Raw genomic sequence first — 21,147 nt, 5'->3', positions numbered from 1 at the left:
TTTTGAACAAACTATCTTACAATTAATATTTGCTTTGAAAAATATGCTTGTGTGTCTGATTCATTATTTACTCTTTGGTCAATTGGGAAAATACAGCAGTCCATCAGCAATTCACATTGCTGGGGGGGGGGGGGTTGTGTTTCATAAAAGATGGTTCTTAAGCAGCCACAGGAAGCTGGACTTCTCTGCAGGAACCGGAACATCAGTCTTGCTCTTACCTCATGCACACGTGTGTGCATACACAGACACGTACACCACCACCACTAACACTCCTTTTTAACTGGGCTGGAGCCCAAGGCCACCCCTGCCTGGCCTGCTGGGGCCCTGCTTAAGACATAGGAATGACAGCAATTTAGGAAAAGCTACTGATGCACAACGGGCTCCTCAGGTGGCTCAGTGGTAAAGAATCCATCTGGAACACAGGAGACTTGGGTTCAATCCCTGGGTTGGAAAGATTCTCTGGAGTAGGAAATGGCCACCCACTCCAGTATTCTTGCCTGGGAAATCCCATGGACAGAGGAGCCTGGTGGGCTATAGTCCATGGGGTTGCAAAAGAGTCAGACATGACTTGGGAACTAAACTGCAACACAGCTGATAAGGAAGGGTTTGTTTCTGAACGAGAATAATTCCTGTGGGTAAAGGGATAAGATTTCTGGGAAAGATGGACTGGAAATCCTTCCTGAGGAGAGTGGAAGAATCAGGCAGTCAGAAAGGCATGTGCTTCAGCCTAGGGAAGCAGGAAGAGCCTTCAGTGAAGAATTGTAACTCGGGGGTATCCCTCCCTTGTACTATGGAGCAAGGAGTATGGAGATACTCATATTTAGACGGAAGCTTTAGCCTTCTAGGCCGTAAGCATAGTTGCCCTGGTCCCTTGGTATCTGATGCATGTACACAGCCTTGTGAGGTGGTGGTGTGAGAAGAGAAGCGGGTGGGGGAGAAACGCAACGTGAGTGAAGGCTGGCTGCTGTATTAGTTACGAGGGCTGCCAGTACAAAGGACTACAGGCTGGGTGTCTTAAAGAACAGAAATTTATTTTCTCACAGTTCTGGGGGCTAGGAGTGTTACCAAAGCAGCCTTGGGTCTGCTCATCCTTGCACAGTAAAGCCAATCTACTGACACACGGGGTGGCATTGAAAGAAAGTACAGCCTTTACTGCAGGGCACCCAGCAAGGAGAACGGGCAGCTCATGCTCAGAAGACATGGAAATCTTTGATGGATTTCAGGGAAGAGACTTTAAAGGCAGCTGGTGCACAGTCCTCAGATTGGCTGGCATCAAGGTGAAGTTTCAAGCATCATCAACCATCTCTGTTTCTATTGTGCATCTTCACATTTCCTAATCATTGAGTATTGAATCAGTCTTTGGAGACCCAAGGGAGGCCTAGGAGACCAAGGCAAAAGCCTTTTCCTTTGAAAGAATACAGTGGGGCTTCCCTGATAGTCCAGTGGTTAAGAATCCACCTGCCAGCACAGGGAACATGGGTTGATCCCTGGTCCGGGAAGATCCCACATGCCGTGGGGCAACTAAGCCCCTGTACCCACAGGTACTGAGCCCGTGTGCCCACAAGTACTGAGCCCGTGCCTTAGAGCCTGCTCACCCTTAAAGGCCTCACACCCTACAGCCTGTGCTCTGCAACAGAAGCAGCCGCCACGGTGAGATGCCCACTTTCCGCAACTAGAGAAAGTCCACGTCCAGCAATGAAAACCCAGCCCAGCCAAAATCAAACAAGTGATAAATAAATAAAAATGACTTTTGAAAAAGCGCACAGGGGCTTGTATATAGTTTCAATGCCATATTTTCTTTGATACTCCTCAGTGTTGTGGGGAACAGGTTCAGGAAAAGAGAGGAGATGAAGATTTGGATAGAGAGGTCGATTGTAACCTCAGCAGAGGAGCTCAATTCTAGGGGCACTCGGTTTCTGGAGTATGCGGGGAAGGAGTCAGCAGATTGGCTCCTCCTGAGGCCTCTCTCCTTGGCTTGCAGCTGGTCATTTTCTGTCTTCCCATGGTCTTCCCTGTGGATGTGTCTGTGTCCAAATGTCCTCTTCTTGTAAAGACATCTGTCACACTGGATTAGGGCTTACCCTAAAGGCCTCACTTCAATATAATTACTTCTTTAAAGACTCCAAATAGTCTTGTTCTGAGGTAGTGGGGATTCAAGCCTCAGCATACGAATTTTTTTTTTTTAAGTTCTTCTTTTGGCTCTCTCCTTCACACCTTCTTAACATTTATTTATTCATTTTTATCCTTTGGCCACATTGTGTGGCAAGTGGGATCTTAGTTCCCTGACCAGGGATCGAACTGGAGTCCCCTGCTTTGGAAGCATGGAGTCTCAACCACTGGACCACCAGGGAAGCCCCCAACATAAGAATTGTAAGGGGTTACAATTTGGTCCGAAACAGTCGGCGTACAGTCACCCTTCAGCTAGAGTCCAGGCAACACTCGCCACAGGGGCACAGCATCCTCTCAGATGGACTCTGTCCTGGAGCTGGGGGCAGGGCCAGTGACAGAGTGAGGCCTGTCCAACACGGGGCCTGCCACTCTGAGGAGCAAACAGCAGAGGGGCTGGTGAAAAGATGACCAAAGAGTAGAACAGAAAACCTCCTCTTCCCCTACATCTGTACCCTGATCCTTGAGGGGGACACTGAGCTGACTGTTGGGTAAATCTGCTATAAAATGAGAGTAGGGGAAAGATGATTTGATTTGCCACACTTTAACACACTGATGGATGTGCAGGGCTGTATATGTCCTGTAGAGTGCGGAAGACCTATGCTGGACATCACTACAAAGTGACTGTGTGACCTTGGATCTCTCTCCTCTTTTCCAGGTCTCAGTTTCTGCATCTCAGTTTCTAAACAGGAGGGAAGCAGTTGGGATGATATGAATGAAACACAGCCCTTCAACTCCAAGACAGAAGCTAACTGTAGTAGTCATGAATGATTGGCAGCGTAATCTCTAACAGAGATCAGTGTGAAAGGCAAAGAAACATCCAGTGGGAAAAACAGGCTCACTCCAGTAACAGGACCTTGGTGCTAGCCCAATACCAGGCTCAGAATAAGCATTTAAGAAAGGAAGAAAACACGGAATTGAGTTTCCATTAACTTCACGGAAGTTGATAAATACAAAGAACAACGAAGACTAGTGAAGGCACAGTTCTAGAAGTAAAGAACAGGAAGAGAGGGTTCTAGGGCTCTTTTGGGAGTTCTGGAAAACAAAAGTCACAACCAAATCTCCTTTAGAGGCCCATGCCTGCTGTAGGCGCTATCTGTGCGCACAGACACACAGCTTTTTTGATGGCCTACAGGTACTTCCTGCAAAGTTTTTTGAGGGTGGCAAAGAGCCTAATGAGACAAACAGCCATTTCACTAGGAGTTAAGTTATCAAAATATGGACGGCTTAACAGGTTGAAATAGACCTGCAACTCTTCACCACCAGAAATTACCGTCATCTCAAAAGCAGCTGCTTACCAAAGAAACCACTAAGGATGTACACTCACTAAAGAAATCAATTTGCATCCCAAGGCAAGAGGAAATGTTATAAAAACTTACGGAAGAGCAATATTTTTTTTTTCCCCTCAGAAAATACAACTATAAAAAAGGATGAGAATTTCAGACAGGAAGAAAAAATAGTCACAGGAGATTCAGCGTACCAAGGACGATGGATGAGTATGCTAAAGAGACAGATACTAAATAATTTACATTCCTATAGATCTAGCATATTCCTCTGTAATGTGTTCTGTTATTTATACCATCTGCACTATAAAATCTCACCACCTACTCTGAGCTTCTTCCAGATATACCCACACAGACAATGCAATTTCTCACTCTCTGTCTTTATACTGGTTACTGGGCCTTGTCATCTTTTTCATTTGCAAATAAAATACTATCTCTGTGCTCTTCCGGAGACTTTTATCAGAGCCATCCACCCCTGAACAGAGGAACATTTCAAGATCAAAAGAGAGGCAAAGTCACACTCTTTAAGCAATTGAGATAAAGATTCACACATAATTAGGCCGGGACAATAGGATTCTTTAAATAGATATATCTTTTAAGAATAATCAACTGCTATAAGCTATTCAAATACTGCAACCAGTACTAAAAAGAAGACAGGGAACTGACAAAGCCTTTACTGAGGACAAGGAGAGCAGGCAAGGGAAGAGGGAGGGGCGAACAGTGGTTTGAAGTGCCTGTGCACCGGCTTCCCTGGTGGTCCAGTGGTTCGGAATCTGCCTACCCACGCACGGGACACTGGTCTGATCCCCAGTCTGGGAAGATTCCACACACTATGGAGCAACTGAACCTGTGCACCATGACTACTGAAGCCCATGCTCTCTAGAGACTGTGCTCCTCAACAAGAGAAGTCACCGCGATGAGCAGCCCATCCTCCACAACTAGAAATTAGCCTCCACTCGCCGTAACTAGATAAAGCCTGCACACAGCACCAAAGCTCCAAAGCAGCCAAAAGTTATTTTTTAAATTGTGTCCCCATTTTATGGGCTTTCCTGGGGGCTCAAATGGTAAACAATATGCCTGCGATTCAGGAAACCCAGCTTAGATCCCTAGGTTGGGAAGATCCCCTGGAGGAGGGCATGGCAACCCACTCCAGCATTCTTGTCTGGAGAATCCCATGGACAGAGGAGCCTGGTGGGCTACAGTCCATATGGTTGCAAAGAGTCGGACATGACTGAAGCAACTTGGTATACACATTTTACAGATGACAAAATGGAGGATCAGAGTTAATTTAATTTGGCAAAGCAGATGGAGAGAGGCAGAATACTCTGTCCCTTCTGTCTGCAAGCCTACGCACTCTCCCCGGTGCTGATACCCACCTCTGCGATCTCATGGAGAGGGAAAATAATGGTGTCTTAGAGTAATCACTCATTCACACACCCTTTATTGGGAGTCTCATGGTTCTCAGGGACTGAACTAGATGCTCTGAACAGAAAGACAAATAAGACAGTCAACGGGCGCCGACCCCCATATTCCACTGTTCCTGGAATATACTATCTAACAGACATCATCTTTGGTACCTTTCATTTGTCATTCTGCAATCTGGAAGAACAAATCTGACTCCATATGAGAGCTGTTTCTTTTACTTTATCCTTTGCATTCCATTGCTCTTGCTATAAGTTAAGAATGTTGCCTACGGTTTGAAATAGATAGGACAGCCCATTCCAAAGGCTCTGACCTTTAAGAGTATAACACTTTCCCATTCACATAGAGATAAATTTTCAGAACAGAGAATAACATTTGTCCTGTTGGAAGATTACAGGAACTTGTGACCTGACCTATGTGGACAGCTACAAAAACTAAGGATTCTGAAACCAGGTTTGTAGCAACCAGCAACCAACCATACCCCCACCCCTTACAGTACAAAAGAAAACCGAATTCTAAATGTATCTTTGGGATACTAGTCTACCATCCTCTTATCTCTGCTGGCTTTCCAAATAAAGTCACTATTCCTTGCCCCAACCACATGTTATCCCTTGATTCTTTGCCCTATCATGGAGGGAGCAGGATGAACTTGGCTGTTTAGTCATTCAGTCATGTCTGACTCTTTGTGACCCGATGGACTGCAGCATGCTAGGCTTCCCAGTCCATCACCTACTCCCAGAGTTTGCTCAAACTCATGTCCATTGAGTCGGTGATGCAACTTCATATGCTCTTTACACCAACCCTATGTTAGAAACCGAGAACTTACAGATGTTCAGGCTGGTTTTAGAAAAGGCAGAGGAGCCAGAGATCAAATTGCCAACATCCACTGGATCATCGAAAAGGCAAGAGAATTTCAGAATAACATCTACTTCTGCTTTATTGACTATGCTAAAGCCTTTGACTGTGTGGATCATGACAAACTGGAAAATTCTTCAGGAGATGGGAATACCAGACCACCTGACCTGCCTCCTGAGAAATCTGTATGCAGGTCAAGAAGGAACAGTTAGAACCGGACATGGAACAATGGAGTGGTTCCAAATTGGAAAAGGAGTATATCAAGGCTGTGTATTGTTACCCTGCTTATTTAACTTATATGCAGAGTACATCATGCGAAATGCCAGACTGGATGAAGCACAAGCTGGAATCAAGATTGCCGGGAGAAATATCAATAATCTCAGATATGCAGATGACACCACCTTATGGTAGAAAGTGAAGAGGAACTAAAGAGTCTCTTGATGAAGGTGAAAGAGGAGAGTGAAAAAGCTGCCTTAAAACTCAATATTAAGAAAATGAAGATCATGGCATCTGGTCTCCCATCATTTCATAGCAAATAGATGGGGAAACAATGGAAACAGTGACAGACTTTATTTTGGGGGGCTCTAAAATCACTGTGGATGATGACTGCAGCCATGAAATAAAAAAATGCTTGCTTTTTTAATAGGAAGAAAAGCTATGACAAACCTAGACAGCATATTAAAAAGCAGACATCACTTTGCTGACAAAGGTTCATCTTGTCAAAACTCTGGTTTTTCCAGTAGTCATGTATGGATGTGAGAGTTGGACCATAAAGAAGGCTGAGCACCAAAGAATTGGTGCTTTCATATTGTGATGTTGAAGACTCTTGACAGTCCCTTGGACTGCAAGGAGATCCAACCAGTCCATCCTAAAGGAATTCAGTCCTGAATATTCATTGGAAGGACTGATGCTTAAGTGGAAGCTCCAATACTTTGGCCACCTGATGCAAACAGCTGACTCATCAGAAAAGGCCTGACGCTGGGAAAGATGGAAGGTGGGAGGAGAAGGGGACGACAGAGGATGAGGTGGCTGGATGGCATCACCTACTCAATGGACATGAGTTCAGTAAGCTCTGGGAGTTGGTGATGGACAGGGAAGCATGGCGTGCTGCAGTCCTTGGGGTCACAAAGAGTCAGAAATGACTGAGTGACTGAACTGAACTGAACTGATGGTAAAAACCATCATTCCCACTTAACAGATGAAGGAAAGGGGATTCAGAGAGTGTGATAGCCTGTCTAGACTCTGTGAGCAGTCTCCACAATAATCTCAGGACTGGCTGAATGGATCACCCATGCTTTTCCACACCACTTCCATTCTCTATCTTGATAAATCAAGTTTCATGCTATAAAGAGATTAAATATGGTAGGTGAAGAAAAAAATCTATACAAGTAATTATAAGAAAGAATTAATGTGTTTCTTTATTTCACAGCTGCCTTTTTGATAACGAGGTAATCAAGGCTAAAGTCATAGCCATTAAGGTAAAACGTTAATTCACAGTTTAGTTTATGCATCATTTTCAACTTTGTGCATCTATTTGCTGAAATTAGCCTTCTACCTCCACTGCAGTCATAACTGGCTATCGAGGGATGTATATGACTTTGAATAAATGAGCTAAAAATTCCAGATTTTTGCATTTCATAGTAGGGAGAAAATATCACGCCAAGATTTTCACATATTTCTTGATTAGGCAAGAGGTAAAACTTAGAACTCACTAGAGTAGTTTAAGCTGTACTTGTGAATTTTTCTACAGTCCTTTGCTGCTCTTATTTCTTTAGCAAGTCCCTTTGATTAGGATAATGACAATTCCTTCTTATAGTCTCAGATTTAAGGCAAATGTTCTATAAACTCCAAAACCCTTACAGTGTGTGTGTATGCATGTTAAGTCGCTTCAGTCATGTCCAGCTCTTTGTGGACAACTGTAGCCCACCAGGCTCCTCTGTCCATGGGATTCTCCAGGTAAGAATACTGGTGTGGGTTGCCATTTCCTTCTCCAGGGGATCTTTCAGACCCTGGGATTGAACCTGAGTCTCTTGCATTGACAGGCAGGTTCTTTATCACTAGCGCCACCTGGGAAGCCCTACAGTGTATACACAGTCAAGCTAAATATCCGAAATTAAAGTACAGGCATAGTACCAGCAGTATGCAATTAAAGTGCCTTCCATAATAGGGCCAGCACACTATAAACAAATCATTAATGCCCTCCTGGTTACCTATTCAGAAGTGTATCTCCCAAGTCAGCTTCTAAACAGAGCCTTTCAAGAAGAGTCCAATTTACTTGATTGGAGAGGAAAAAGATGAAATAGAGCCCCAAGGTTAATATGAGTTTAAAGAGGAGCATAGGGTTATCTTGGCAATTAAAGGCCTTCTAGGAGGTTAATTACCCACAGGTCAGACTTAAAACTCACACAATGTATTGGCAGTTACAAAAATTTGTGTACAGCAGAGAACTCTCTTCTGCACTCTGAATGATATTATTTTATTCATTTTTCTTGCAGGGCTGAGTTAAAGCAATATTGTTTCCATGACCCAATCAGAACAAGGGAAGAAATGACATTCAAATGGTCACAGAAATATTATACAGAAAAAAACAATGTAAGAATTTTATAATTTAGGAAGTGAAAGGAAGAGTGTTATGTGCAAAAGAGAGAGAGAGAGAAAGAAGAGAGAGAGACAGAGAGAGGGAGACCGGTACTCAAACAGGTACCCAAAACCTCTGGAAGAGCGTTTACTGAAGAGCACCTCTGATGGGGAATACTGGTAAGTGGGCAGAGCTGGAGGACAAATTAGCGTAAGCCTGATGACCTGCAGGTATTCAAATTCTACCCCAGGAAATTCAGAAAAGCCATATGCTCTTAGTTGGCTAGAACCATGATGGGATTTGTATGAGACCTTCATCTAAGTCCCCATCATCTCTCACCCGGGTCCTTCTGAGACAACCCCCTTGCCCAGTCTGCCAGCTATGAAGGCCCTTGCCCAGCCCCTGTCTGACTCGCAGTCTCTCCCTCTGCCAACCCTATCATGCCCCACCCCCTCTCCCTGCTTCATGGCTTGCCACCAAACTTGGGAGAAAGTTCAGAATCCTTACCGCAGCCCTATTTGCGTTTTCCAGCTTGCTTTCCTACCACCTCTACATCCTTCTAACTTGACACCCTCAGTCACACTGGCTTGGTTCTGTGTCTCCAACAGAAGCTTGGCTTCCTGTCACCAAACGTCACCTCCTCAAAGAGGCCCTCCCAATCGCTCCACTGCATGTTGCCTACCTGCTCCTCTTTTACAGGCACTGCTATGGAGCCTTCTTTGAGCGGCCCAGAGAGCTTGTGTCTGCAGTGACAGCATTCGCTCATCGGCTGCCTGCTTGCCCATCCTCACCACACAGTCTGTATCCCTGGTACGCAGCTCAGCCCTGGAGAAACGGCTAAGCGCAGTGCTGCTGCCTCTGGCTCCTTCTGCCCTGGAGCTCTGTCTGTCCTGGAGTGTGCAGATGAAGCTGAATCTTTAGGAAAGGTCGGGCATTGTGACACCATATGATAATAATGAAAACCACAACAATTTTAACCTGTTAGTCCAAAGGCCCAAAGTGTTGGGTTGGTATTCATGTAAATCTGTAAAGGATGGGGAACTGTTAAGGATCCCTTTGGGAGTGAATTCGAATGCCTGGAAAACACTTTTGCCTCTTTTCCCTAGAGTCACACTCTGCACCACCCCACACACCCCCAGGACACTGCCTTTCCGGGGACAAGGCAGTAAGTGATCTCAGCAGATTTCCCAGCTAATGAGACACCGTCCCTCTTCCCTGCTGGGAAGTAATAGGTTCAACTATCTGAGAACCCAGCCCCTCCAGGAGGCCTGGCCTCTGCTGCAGAGGAAAGAAGGCCATGAATATAATATAAAGGCTATTATTCTGGCAAACCTATTCTATTTCTGGACCAGGTATGTACTGGAGCCCATTAGGATGATTTTGAAAAAAGAATTACAATAATTATTTTTTGGCAGCCTGGAGTCTTTTATCTTTATGTGATGATAGCAATGTTTTAAAAGGGTTATCATAGCGCTGCATAATAATAATAATCTTTTATTAGGTGTAATGCTGTAAGAGTTTTAAAAATACTTTGATATAAAAGGTCAGGTTCGATCCTAATAACGATCCTTTGAGGTATATGGAGTAGCAGTTACTTGCCACATTTCACAGTAGGGGAAACTGAGGTCCAGGGCAGCTGAATGGCTTCTAAGGCTCCAAGCTAATCATAGCAGGGAAGTCCTAGGACCCAAGGCACTGATTCCTAGTCCAGTGTTCTTTAAATAAATCGTTACTGGAGAACTGACCTAAAGGAGACTATCAGGAGAGATGTGAGGGGGGTGTGTGTGTGTGTGTGTGTGTGTGTGTGTGTGTATACAGGATGGTGGATTCCAGTGAGTGGTTCCTGGGACTGACAGATCATTTTAGCAGCAAAGACACAATATAACAGAACTCTACCTTCTAAGCACCGTCATCCGCTCAGTATCAAGACTGTCACACTTAAATCACAGCATCATACATAGTACCCAGGCTTCAGGCTTCCCAATAAAGAAACTTGATATGTATGGAAAGAATGTTCCAAAAGACTCTTTCATATCTATTTTCTCATCCCTTGCCTTATGTTTTTGTGTTTTTTTCTCCAGAAATAATGCTCTTACAGTTTATATTGCTGCTTCTGTCTTAATGAATTATAGGAGCACATTTTATGGTTTCAGAAAGAGTCCTCTCTGGCTGTGAATCAGCCAGCTTTCCCTTCCTCGGTCTCTCCCAAGAAAAGAAATGAGGAGCCTGGCAGTGCCGTTCTTCACAAAGGGTGTGCTTCACACTGACTGCTGCACTTCGGTGCGCTCTGTCTTTTCACCTCCGAGGCCACGATGGCTTACAAGGCTCTACTCCTGAGCTTTCTTTTCTGATTATTGACAAAGGGCCCAAAGTCAAGGCAGAGATGTCAACACATCTGCTTGCTTTTCAGGAAGGGCAAAGGTCCCACCATCCACTCTCGGCACACCAGAGTGCATTCACAGAAAGGCACCAGAAATCTCCAGCTTCAGAACCAATCAGCCCTAGAGAAATAGCTTCATTTTGCAACTCACTGTTCACACACATGCAAGTTCACGTGGAAGGTTAAAATAGTTGAGGCAAAGTGAGTTTTAATGAATATCGGCTCCCTCTATGAGCTTACCTCCAGAAAATGTTCTGCCTGCTGTTCTCGATCCAATTTCCTTGAAGTTGTTGTAATCAGACCTGTGTAGAAATGAGAATATTTGACTTGTAAATATCTGGGGCAAGCAGCTTACTGAGTGTGGGAAGCAAGTCCAGTTAAAGGAAAAGCAAAAGTCATGGGGAACAGTATAACTCACCAGTCCTCAGCGACAGTCAGATGGTTTCAGAATTACTCTAAACAAAATAAAACTGACAATGAAAACCCGAAAAATTTGTTTCTGGGTTCTGCTTTCCACTGTTCAGGTATTTTAATCACTTTGGGGATGTGGAACCTCACTAAGGAACAATTGTTTTTCTGGTAATGAGGAATTTCAATAATTTATTTGCATATATAACTGAAATTCTGCCATAGAAACCTCATTGAAGATTTTAGAGTTCTTGAACAATTAATAGATTGCTGATTAGATTCAGGCTATGAAACAGAACTTTCTTATTTAACTTTTTTACGCTTATATAATATTTTGGTTATACTGACAAAGAATGTTATTTTTGCAATGACTACTTGTACACATAATTATTTCAAATTTACTCATATATGAAAGATCTCATGTTGTAGCTTTATCACTTTGCTTTATTTGTTTAAATCTTTACACAAAACAAGTTCTTTTTTCTTTAATACCTAATATATGAAATATCTCATGCAGTAGCTTTATCTCTTCATTTGTTTAAATCTTTACACAAAATAAGTTCTGCATTGGAAATAACATTCTTTCCTATGAATGGCATTTCTCATAAATGAATCATCCCTTTGAGCAGAGAGACAAAGAAAAGGGAAGGAGAAGACAAAACTTTCAAGGCCATTCAATTTGTCGTTTGCAGATTTTATCATGATTATTCTTAAATGGCAATTAGGAGGCCAAATTTACATTCCATTTCTTGATTCCACACTGTCCCTGAAAATAAGACCCTCTGATTGGGCTGCTGACATATGCTGATCAATGAGAGAAGAGAAAAGCTCACTCTCAGTGCTGGTGAAGTGCATGAAATATGGAAAACGTATGTCATCAAAATCCGCTGAGGCGTTCATGTGTTTATTTTCCAGTAGTGGATAGAGTACATGATTTTGCTGCTGCTGCTGCTGCTAAGTCGCTTCAGTCGTGTCCAACCCTGTGTGACCCCATAGACGGCAGCCCACCAGGCTCCCCTGTCCCTGGGATTCTCCAGGCAAGAGCACTGGAGTGGGTTGCCATTTCCTTTTCCAATTCATGAAAGTGAAAAGTGAAAGTGAAGTCGTTCAGTCTTGTACGACTCTTAGTGACCCCATGGACTGCAGCCCATCAGGCTCCTCTGCCCATGGGAGTTTCAGTTCAGTTCAGTTCAGTCACTCAGTCATGTCCGACTCTTTGTGACCCCATGAATCGCAGCACGCCAGGCCTCCCTGTCCATCACCAACTCCCAGAGTTCACTCAGACTCACGTCCATCGAGTCAGTGATGCCATCCAGCCATCTCATCCTCTGTCGTCCCCTTCTCCTCCTGCCCCCAATCCCTCCCAGCATCAGACTCTTTTCCAATGAGTCAACTCTTCACATGAGGTGGCCAAAGTACTGGAGTTTCAGCTTTCGCATCATTCCTTGCAAAGAAGTCCCAGGGCTGATCTCCTTCAGAATGGACTGGTTGGATCTCCTTGCAGTCCAAGGGAGTCTCAAGAGTCTTCTCCAACACCATAGTTCAAAAGCATCAATTCTTCGGTTGTCAGCCCTCTTCACAGTCCAACTCTCACATCCATACATGACTACAGGAAAAACCATAGCCTTGACTAGATGGACCTTTGTTGGCAAAGAGAAAGCCAAAAAAAAAAAAAAAAAAAGACTACAGTGGGGTTAAATGGCTCCCCATGGCCTTGAAAATAAAATCCTACTAAAAGTAACATGGCTGTTAGGGTTATGGTTAGGAAGATCTGACTTCCAGTAGAACTTGAGCCTCATTATAGGCTCATTGTAAGGCATTAGCATGCTGAATGACACACTCACAACCTCACTGATCATAAAAGGCCAAAAAGTGGGTGTGACCCAGTTGCGGAAATCCCCACCAGATAGTTGGAATAATCTTCCTACTTGTTAGCCCATGAAATTACTCGGCCTCTAAAAACTAACCACTGCAGGTCTCTTGAACTAATTTGGAGGTCTCTGCTGCCTTCTGAGATGGACTGCCTTCTCTCTGTGGAATGTGTCTCTCTCTACATAAACCTGATTTCCCACTTAGCTCTTGAGGCAGAGCCCCCTTGCCTGCCTGCTTGTATCCTTCACAAACATCCTGCATTAATAATTAAATCTACTTCTTACTTGTCACTTTGTCTCTTGTTGAATTCCTTCTACACTGAGACATAAAGAACCGGAACTTTAGTTAAGTCCAGATACCACGTGAGTGATTTTTATAAAGACAGAGGGTTCAATTTCCAATCTGAGGTTTGACAGGGTCCAGGTCTCAGGAGGCATGCCTAGGTTTGAGCTCCAAACAGAGGGACGTGGTTTGAACCCCACTCACTCCACTCTCATCCGTCCACACTCCCATGGGAGGGAAACGCATACTCCCCTTGCGCTGATGATCTGCCTTTCCATGAAAGTTTCCTGGAATGTGCCCCCACCTTTCTGCTTCATCCACAGATTTTTCAAACTTAGCTCAGGTGTTAGAGAGGTGACCCTCTCTCCCAGGGTTAGGGGGCTGATAAATACTACCAGCACAAGGATACTCCACCACACTATCATTCTTGGCCTTTTACTACACTTCTTTGCTCACAGGTCTGTATTTTCCCACTAGACAGACAGAGTGACTTCATGGGAAAGACCTGCCTTCTGCTTCAGAAGCCCTGGTGTCCACCTAAGCACCTGGCCTAAAACAAAACTGGAGACTCATTAGCAGTCAGTGGACAAAAGCTGCTGTGGAAAAGAGAGATCACTCATATTCTGATCTTCAGTTTTGCTACAGGCTTAGCAGGTGGCTGTTTAGGAGGTACTGTTTTGTGTGTGGGGAGAGTATCTGCGAGTGGGGAGGAGGCATGTGTCTTTAGTGCTCAGTTAAAGCTATTTTCTGAGTTCCTCTATGTGAATGGTGCAGTGCTAGGCACTTCTGCATATAAAAAAGAATACATTTGAAGCAGTTCTAATGAGGTGGATGAAACTGGAGCCTATTATACAGAGTGAAGTAAGCCAGAAAGAAAAACACCAATACAGTATACTAACGCATATATATGGAATTTAGAAAGATGGTAACAATAACCCTGTGTACGAGACAGCAAAAGAGACACTGATGTATAGAACAGTCTTATGGACTCTGTGGGAGAGGGAGAGGGTGGGAAGATTTGGGAGAATGGCATTGAAACATGTAAAATATCATGTATGAAATGAGTTGCCAGTCCAGGTTCGATGCACGATACTGGATGCTTGGGGCTGGTGCACTGGGACGACCCAGAGGGATGGAATGGGGAGGGAGGAGGGAGGAGGGTTCAGGATGGGGAACACATGTATACCTGTGGCGGATTCATTTTGATATTTGGCAAAACTAATACAGTTATGTAAAGTTTAAAAATAAAATAAAATTTAAAAAAAAAATAAAAAAAAATAAAAATCACTTATCAACATTAACAAAAAAAAAATAAAAGAGCTTTTGATTCACGTTTAAAAAAAAATGAGTTATTGTCAGAGATGATGGGGAAAGACTGCTATCAAGAGTTTCAAGGTAGGGGGCTTCCTTGGTGGTCCAGTGGCTAAAACTCTGTGCTCCAAATGCAGGGGGCCTGGGGTTCAATCCCTGATCACAGAACTAGATCCCATATGCTGCAACTGAGGGTTCTGCATGCCGCAGCTCACAGATCCTGCATGCTGCAGCAGAGACCGAAGACCCCACATGCTATAAAGACCTGGCACAGCCAACTAGCAGAGAGGTAGATAGATTTAAAAAAAAAGGAACTTCCAGGGAGAGAATCAGTAAGTTCCCTTCCTTAGCTGCCCATCAGAACCTCCTGGGAAACTCAGAACACGTGGTTCTGTGCCCCATTCCATCCCTCATTTCCTGTCTCTGAATTTCTTGGGATGATGCCTTGAGATGGTGCTCTGATTCTATGAGAAGGCTCTCTGCAATGCCAGTATTCTTTGTTGAATTTCAGCATGACCTTTTACTGACATGAGTTTTTCTGCCCATCCAAGAATGAAATATACTGAGCAGCTTTAGCATCTGGGTCAGACCTTGAGCTCATTGTGTGTGTGTGTGTGAGTGTGTGTGTGTGTGAGAGAGAGAGAGAGAGAGACGGGTGAGCAAAGGGGACATGGAGACGTGTGAATGCAATGGAGGGTGAGGTGATCAGGGGGGAATAGAGAGGAGCCTGCTCTGAGTCATACTGACTCAGGGTCAGCATGTCACACCAGTGAGTGCCTAACACACAAATCCGACGCCTTCACTTTCAGGTCAGGCTGTTCCACAAGCTCATTTATCACGGAAGCTCTTTCTAAGTGAGAAGTAACTGTGTTCTTGAAAGGGGTCGGGAGGCTTTTGCAGCCCTCACCCCCTCTTCAGGGAGCCTCTTCTGTGAGAGGTACCAGTGGGAATGAGAAACGCTTGTTATATGGAGGCTATAAAGGGGTGAGCGGGCTGACCACCTCTGTTCCTGTTCGCCTGCTGCCCTTCCCCTCTGCGGTGACGGCGCTCTGGGAGGAGGTCAGCTTCCCCTCTCCACTATCCCGAGGGTAATTCTTGAGGAAAGCCACTTGTCACAGAGCCCGTGTGCAAGTGGGGGGCAGGTGGCTCCCTTCCATCTGTCTACCTTCCCCGGGTGTGCTTTTCACTTGCTTATCAGCCCACAAGGAGGAAGACGGGCTTCCTGAAGAGTCTGACCAAAACACACGTGGCAGTGACCCCGGAGCTATGAGAAAGACCAAGAGTCTCCATCCCTGAAGGAAAAGGCAAGGAAACCTCTGTGGGGCTCAGTTCTCTGGGTTTCTTTCACCTTTATTTTCACAGATTGTGAAGAAAGCTGAGCGCCGAAGAATTGATGCTTTTGAACTGTGGTGTTGGAAAAGACTCTTGAGACTCCCTTGGACTGCAAGGAGATCCAATGAGTCCATTCTGAAGGAGATCAGCCCTGGGATTTCTTTGCAAGGAATGATGCTAAAGCTGAAACTCCAGTACTTTGGCCACCTCATGCGAAAAGTTGACTCATTGGAAAAGAGTCTGATGCTGGGAGGGATTGGGGGCAGGAGGAGAAGGGGAGGACAGAGGATGAGATGGCTGGATGGAATCACTGACTCGATGGACGTGAGTCTGAGTGAACTCTGGGAGTTGGTGATGGACAGGGAGGCCTGGTGTGCTGCAATTCATGGGGTCGCAAAGAGTCAGACACGACTGAGTGACTGAACTGAACTGAACTGAAAGTAAAACATAAGAGAAAACTCTAAGTCAAAGTGAATTTCAGGAGTTCCGTGGTGGCCCAGTAGTAAGGAATCCACCTGCCAATGCAGAGGCCACATGTTTGACCCCTGGTCTGGGAAGATTCCACAGGGCCACTGAGCCCCTGTGCCACGAGTACTGAAGCCCGCGCGCCGAGAGTCCCCGCTCTGCAGCAAGAGACACCGCGTGGTGAGCGGCCGCCCCCGCAACAAAGAGCAGCCCCTCTGGCACCAGGGAAGGCCCAACGGCAGCAAAAGGTCCGGCGGAGCCGAAAATGAATTAATCAATTAAAAAAAGTGAAAATTAGTAGGAAATGGGACGAAGTAGGGCAAGGAACACAGAGTGATTTCTAATGGGTGCAAAGTTTCTTTTGGGGCTGATGAAAATGCTCTAAAATTACAGATTACCGTTATGGCTGCACAGTTCCCTAAGTATTCTGAAAGCCAGTGAATTGTATCTTTTAAATAGGTGATTGTTATTCTATATAAATTATGTATCAGGAAAGCTGTTTAAAAATCAGCAGGAGATCATAAACTCTGCCTTTTAGATTTTAACAAGTCTTTCAGTTTTGGAGGAGACAGATCTTTAAAAATACTTAAATGATTGAATGACTATATCTCACCCATATTTTTCACTGTATTTCACTATATTTTTTAAGATTGAGTGAATGAAAGAGTGAGTTAGTCTACAAATCTGGTAGGAAGAAGGATTGGAATGAACAGATCCATCAGGTTTGTCCATGGGGAATCTGGAACATAAATATAATGAAAAGAACATTTGGGGTTAAAGTCACAATCGGTGGTTATTTGCACTGAAAATAAACCTTGTTGTCAAGAAAGGGTCAACTAAACCAAGGAGGGGAAAAAGCATTCTTCCCTCTAAAGGCACACACTGAGGATGAGCTTTGCGGCTTCAGCAGCACTATGCGCTCTGCAGTCACACGGGAAGGAGGTGGACCGTCTCTCACAGACCAGAGGTATTAGACAAAGCTGCCAAAGCTGCGTCTTCCCTTCTAACAGCTTTGTTGTAGCTGAATGCAGTTGGGCCTTAGAACAGGGCAGAGCCTGAAACAGAGCAATTCCCTCTTCAACTGCTCTGATTCGTCACTGTGGAAGGCATCCTCCTTGTGCAATCTCTGCAAGAGAGAGGCATGCACATCACACATGTAACTGTAGACCCGGTGGGCGCAGTAAATTGGGGACTGACATGAGGAAATTGAATTTCAAAGATAAATCATAGGCAAGCTTTTGAAAGTGGTTTGGAGATATAAACAAACACATCATTTGATATAATTACATATGCAAACCTCCAATTTAGGAGGGGATTACGCCAGTCCTAAGTGAATGATACTCAGTAAAGAGAAGGGGAGAGCATATGGTTGGAACCATGTAATTACTTTAAAAAGAACTGCTTTTGATTTTTTTTGTTGTTGTTGTGGAAATGGGGGAATCTAAAAACCTTTCTGAGAAATAGGCTGAGCATGAAAATGGGGCTGCCTGCTCAGAAAAGAACTCAAAATGTTCTAAGTAGTTATGGTCAGAGAAGTGATACTCAAAAGGATGACATCTTTTCCCTGCTTTTCCGCCCTGTGGGTGTCCTGGGTCGCAGCTGTGTAATCTAGTGCCATGACATTGACATTTTCTTTAAGTGCTACTTGAAGCTGTGTAGGTCTTTGCTCAGCATAATTTTCCAGAACTGTTGGAAGCTGAGATTGGTATTACAAACACAACTGGAATAACAGCCCTGTGAGCTACAATTAGTGTTTACTCTCTTTTTCCATATTCCATTTACTCTTCTTACCATGTCTCCATGCCTACCCCGACTATCTGGTAAACCCTCTCATCATCCTTCCAGAAAGTTCAAATGTCACCTTCTCTGCAAATCATTTTCTGACCTTCCCTCCTCCAGCATGCTGCATGTAACTCATCTATTGTCTGGACCTCTCTCTGGACCCCAGTGGTAGGAAGGCTTTGTTTGGGTGGGTCACCAGCTGAGCTCAGGAACCTACATTAGTGCCATTATGTTTGTTGAATATAAAGATACTACTAGTATACCACCATATGACCCAGCAATCCCACTCCTAGGCACATACCCTGAGGAAACCAAAACCGAAAAAGACACATGTATCCCACTATTTATTGCAGCACTATTTTCAATAGCTAGAACATGGAAGCAACCTAGATGCCCATTGACAGATGAACGGATAAAGAAGTTTTGGTACATATACACAATGGAGTATTACTCAGCCATAAAAAGGAACACATTTGAGTCAGTTCTAATGAGGTGGATGAACCTAGAGTCTATTATAAAGAGTGAAGTAAGTCCGAAAGAGAAAGATAAATGTTGTACACTAATGCATATATACAGAATCTAGAAAAATGGTCCTGAAGAATTTACTTATAGGGCAGCAATGGAGAAACAGACATTGGGAATAGAATTATGGACATGGGGAGAGGGGAGGAGAGGGTGAGATGTATGGGAAGAGTAACATGGAAACTTACATTACCATATGTAAAATAGATAGCCAACAGGAATTTGCTGTATGGCTCAGGAAACTCAAACAGGGGCTCTGTATCAACCTAGAGGGGTGAGGTGGGGAGGGAGATGGGAGGGAGGTTCAAAAGGGAGGGGATATACGTATACTTATGGCTGACTCACGTTGAGGTTTGACAGAAAACAAAATTCTGTAAAGCAATTATCCTTCAATTGAAAAATAAATTAATTAAAAGAAATACTACTAGTATAGAAGGCCTTCCCAGGTGGCTGAGATGGTGAATCTGCCTGCAATGCAGGAGACCCAGGTTCAATCCCTGGGTCAGGAAGAAGCCCTGGAGAAGGGAATGGCAACCCACTCCAGTATTCTTGCCTGCAGAATTTCATGGACAGAGGAGCCTGGTGAGCTACAGTCCATGGAGTTGCAAAGAGTTGGACATGACTGAGTGACTAATGCACGTGCGCGCACACACACACACACGCACACACACACATACAGTATAGAAACCAATATTTGGCTCTAATTTTTTGTTAAGGAATCAATCTTCCCAAACAGGATATAAGCAAAAGGTAGTTAACAGATCTTATTTATCCTCTGTCTATGAGGCTAACATGGATAGAGTCCTCCAGGACTGTCAGTATTACCTTATATGGAGTGGTCAGTCCCCCAGGACTCTCAGTATCGCCTTATATGGAGTGGTCAGTCCCCCGGGACTCTCAGTATCGCCTTATATGGAGTGGTCATATAGCTCCTAAGCATAGAAGTAAGGTTATCTGAATGCCTTCTTCCATTCTTTGAATAATTTTAATGTTTTCCCAATTTTTGGACACTCTCTTCCATGCTGATAGTTGGAGGTCATTAAAACCATTCCTGATAGACTTTAATTTATTTATTTTCAGAAGTTGGTTAAAGATTTTTAATGTTAGACACAGCAACTCTGTGCTCATTCCATAGTCCTCCCATGTCCTGGTTTCTAATGAATTCACGGAGAAAGGTAGGTAAATAATAATGCAGTAGTATCCAACATTTATTGAGTACTGTGTGCCAAACACTAGCGCCAAACAGCTTGCATACACAATCTCATTTAAATGAACAAGAGTTCCAAGAAACAGGAGCTATTTTGACTCTGGAAACTGAGGAAGAAATGAGAAATAACTTGCCCAAGGTCAGCCAAGACGGAGCCATGACATGCACCCAGGGACTCTGACTCTGAAGCTTTTCCACTGTCTTCTTAGCAGATAAGAACGCAGAGCTGTGGCAAAGCCACCCACCCAGGAACCAGGAGACCTGCAACCCAGTTTCAGCTCTGCCAGTGACCGGTTATGAGATTAGAGAGGTCACATCTTTTATTTTTTCTTCTCTAGAACTGTTTCCTCATCTAGCAATGTCCTAAAGTCTCTTTTCAATGTGAAGAGTCTACAGTCATACAGAAACATTAAAAGCAATCATTCTTCCTTTCTGGCTCCCTCACTGGACCCCACTTTCTCCTCAGTTAAACTGAGTCCAGCTGTGTAGGACATGGGAATGTCACCCAGGTAAAGCAAGAGGGGTTGTGTTCCGGTTTTTATTTATTCAAGAAATTAACACTTAATACCCACATGTATATTTCTCAAAAGGAGCAAAGTAAAAACATCAGTTATCTATGAATGCATGTTTTTAAGTAGGGAAAAAAAAAACTAGTTATTTTCATGTTTGCTGTCTCTTCTACAAAATTCTAACTTCTAGAAACAGAGAACAAACCTGACTCCATATTGGATCTATGCCTTTGGCTCCAGGGCTCTGCACCTTTGTAAAAGAATGTTGCCTACAACCTGAAATAAACCTGATAGTCCATTCTCAAGGCTTTGACCCTTAAAGATATAACACTTTTACATTCATCTAGAGATTAATACACTGTATAAAAGAAAGTAACAATTGTTTTGTTGGAGCTTTATAAGAACATTGTGACTAGACTTTTGTGGACAGGTACAAGAACAAAGAGTTCCAGCACCAAGTAGTTCACACCAACCAGCCACAACACTTCCTCTTTTAAAATAAACACAATTTCTAACTCAGGTAAAATAGTACTTAGGAGGACATTAGTCCACCATCTTCTGAGTCTGCTGGCTATCCAAATAAAGTCACCATTCCTTGTTGCAACAACTCATCTTTTGATTTATTGGTCTAACCTGTATCGAGCAGTAAGAACTTGGACTCTGTAACAGAAACTATTTCTACATCTCATTTCAGCCCATTAGAAAGCCTTATTCCCTGTAGTATTTACATACAGACATAAGACTATTCACTGAATTTGGAGAGAATGAAAGGG

General features: G+C 43.9%; 1 protein-coding gene across 1 annotated transcript in view; it reads right to left on the bottom strand.

Moving 5' to 3' along the window:
• The window catches only part of FAT3 (FAT atypical cadherin 3), a 694,359-nt gene that overhangs the window by 234,986 nt on the left and 438,226 nt on the right, over window positions 1–21,147 (bottom strand). The window contains exon 5 of the mRNA XM_055581629.1: window positions 10,925–10,986. Within this exon, the coding sequence (XP_055437604.1) occupies window positions 10,925–10,986 (62 nt within the window). The remainder of the gene's footprint in view (window positions 1–10,924; window positions 10,987–21,147) is intronic.

The sequence above is a fragment of the Bubalus kerabau genome, chromosome 5 (genome assembly GCF_029407905.1).
Source record: "Bubalus kerabau isolate K-KA32 ecotype Philippines breed swamp buffalo chromosome 5, PCC_UOA_SB_1v2, whole genome shotgun sequence".
In the NCBI taxonomy this organism is placed as follows: domain Eukaryota; kingdom Metazoa; phylum Chordata; class Mammalia; order Artiodactyla; family Bovidae; genus Bubalus; species Bubalus kerabau.
The sequence above is the reverse complement of the archived record's forward strand: the minus strand, read 5'-3'. Positions and strand labels throughout refer to the sequence as shown.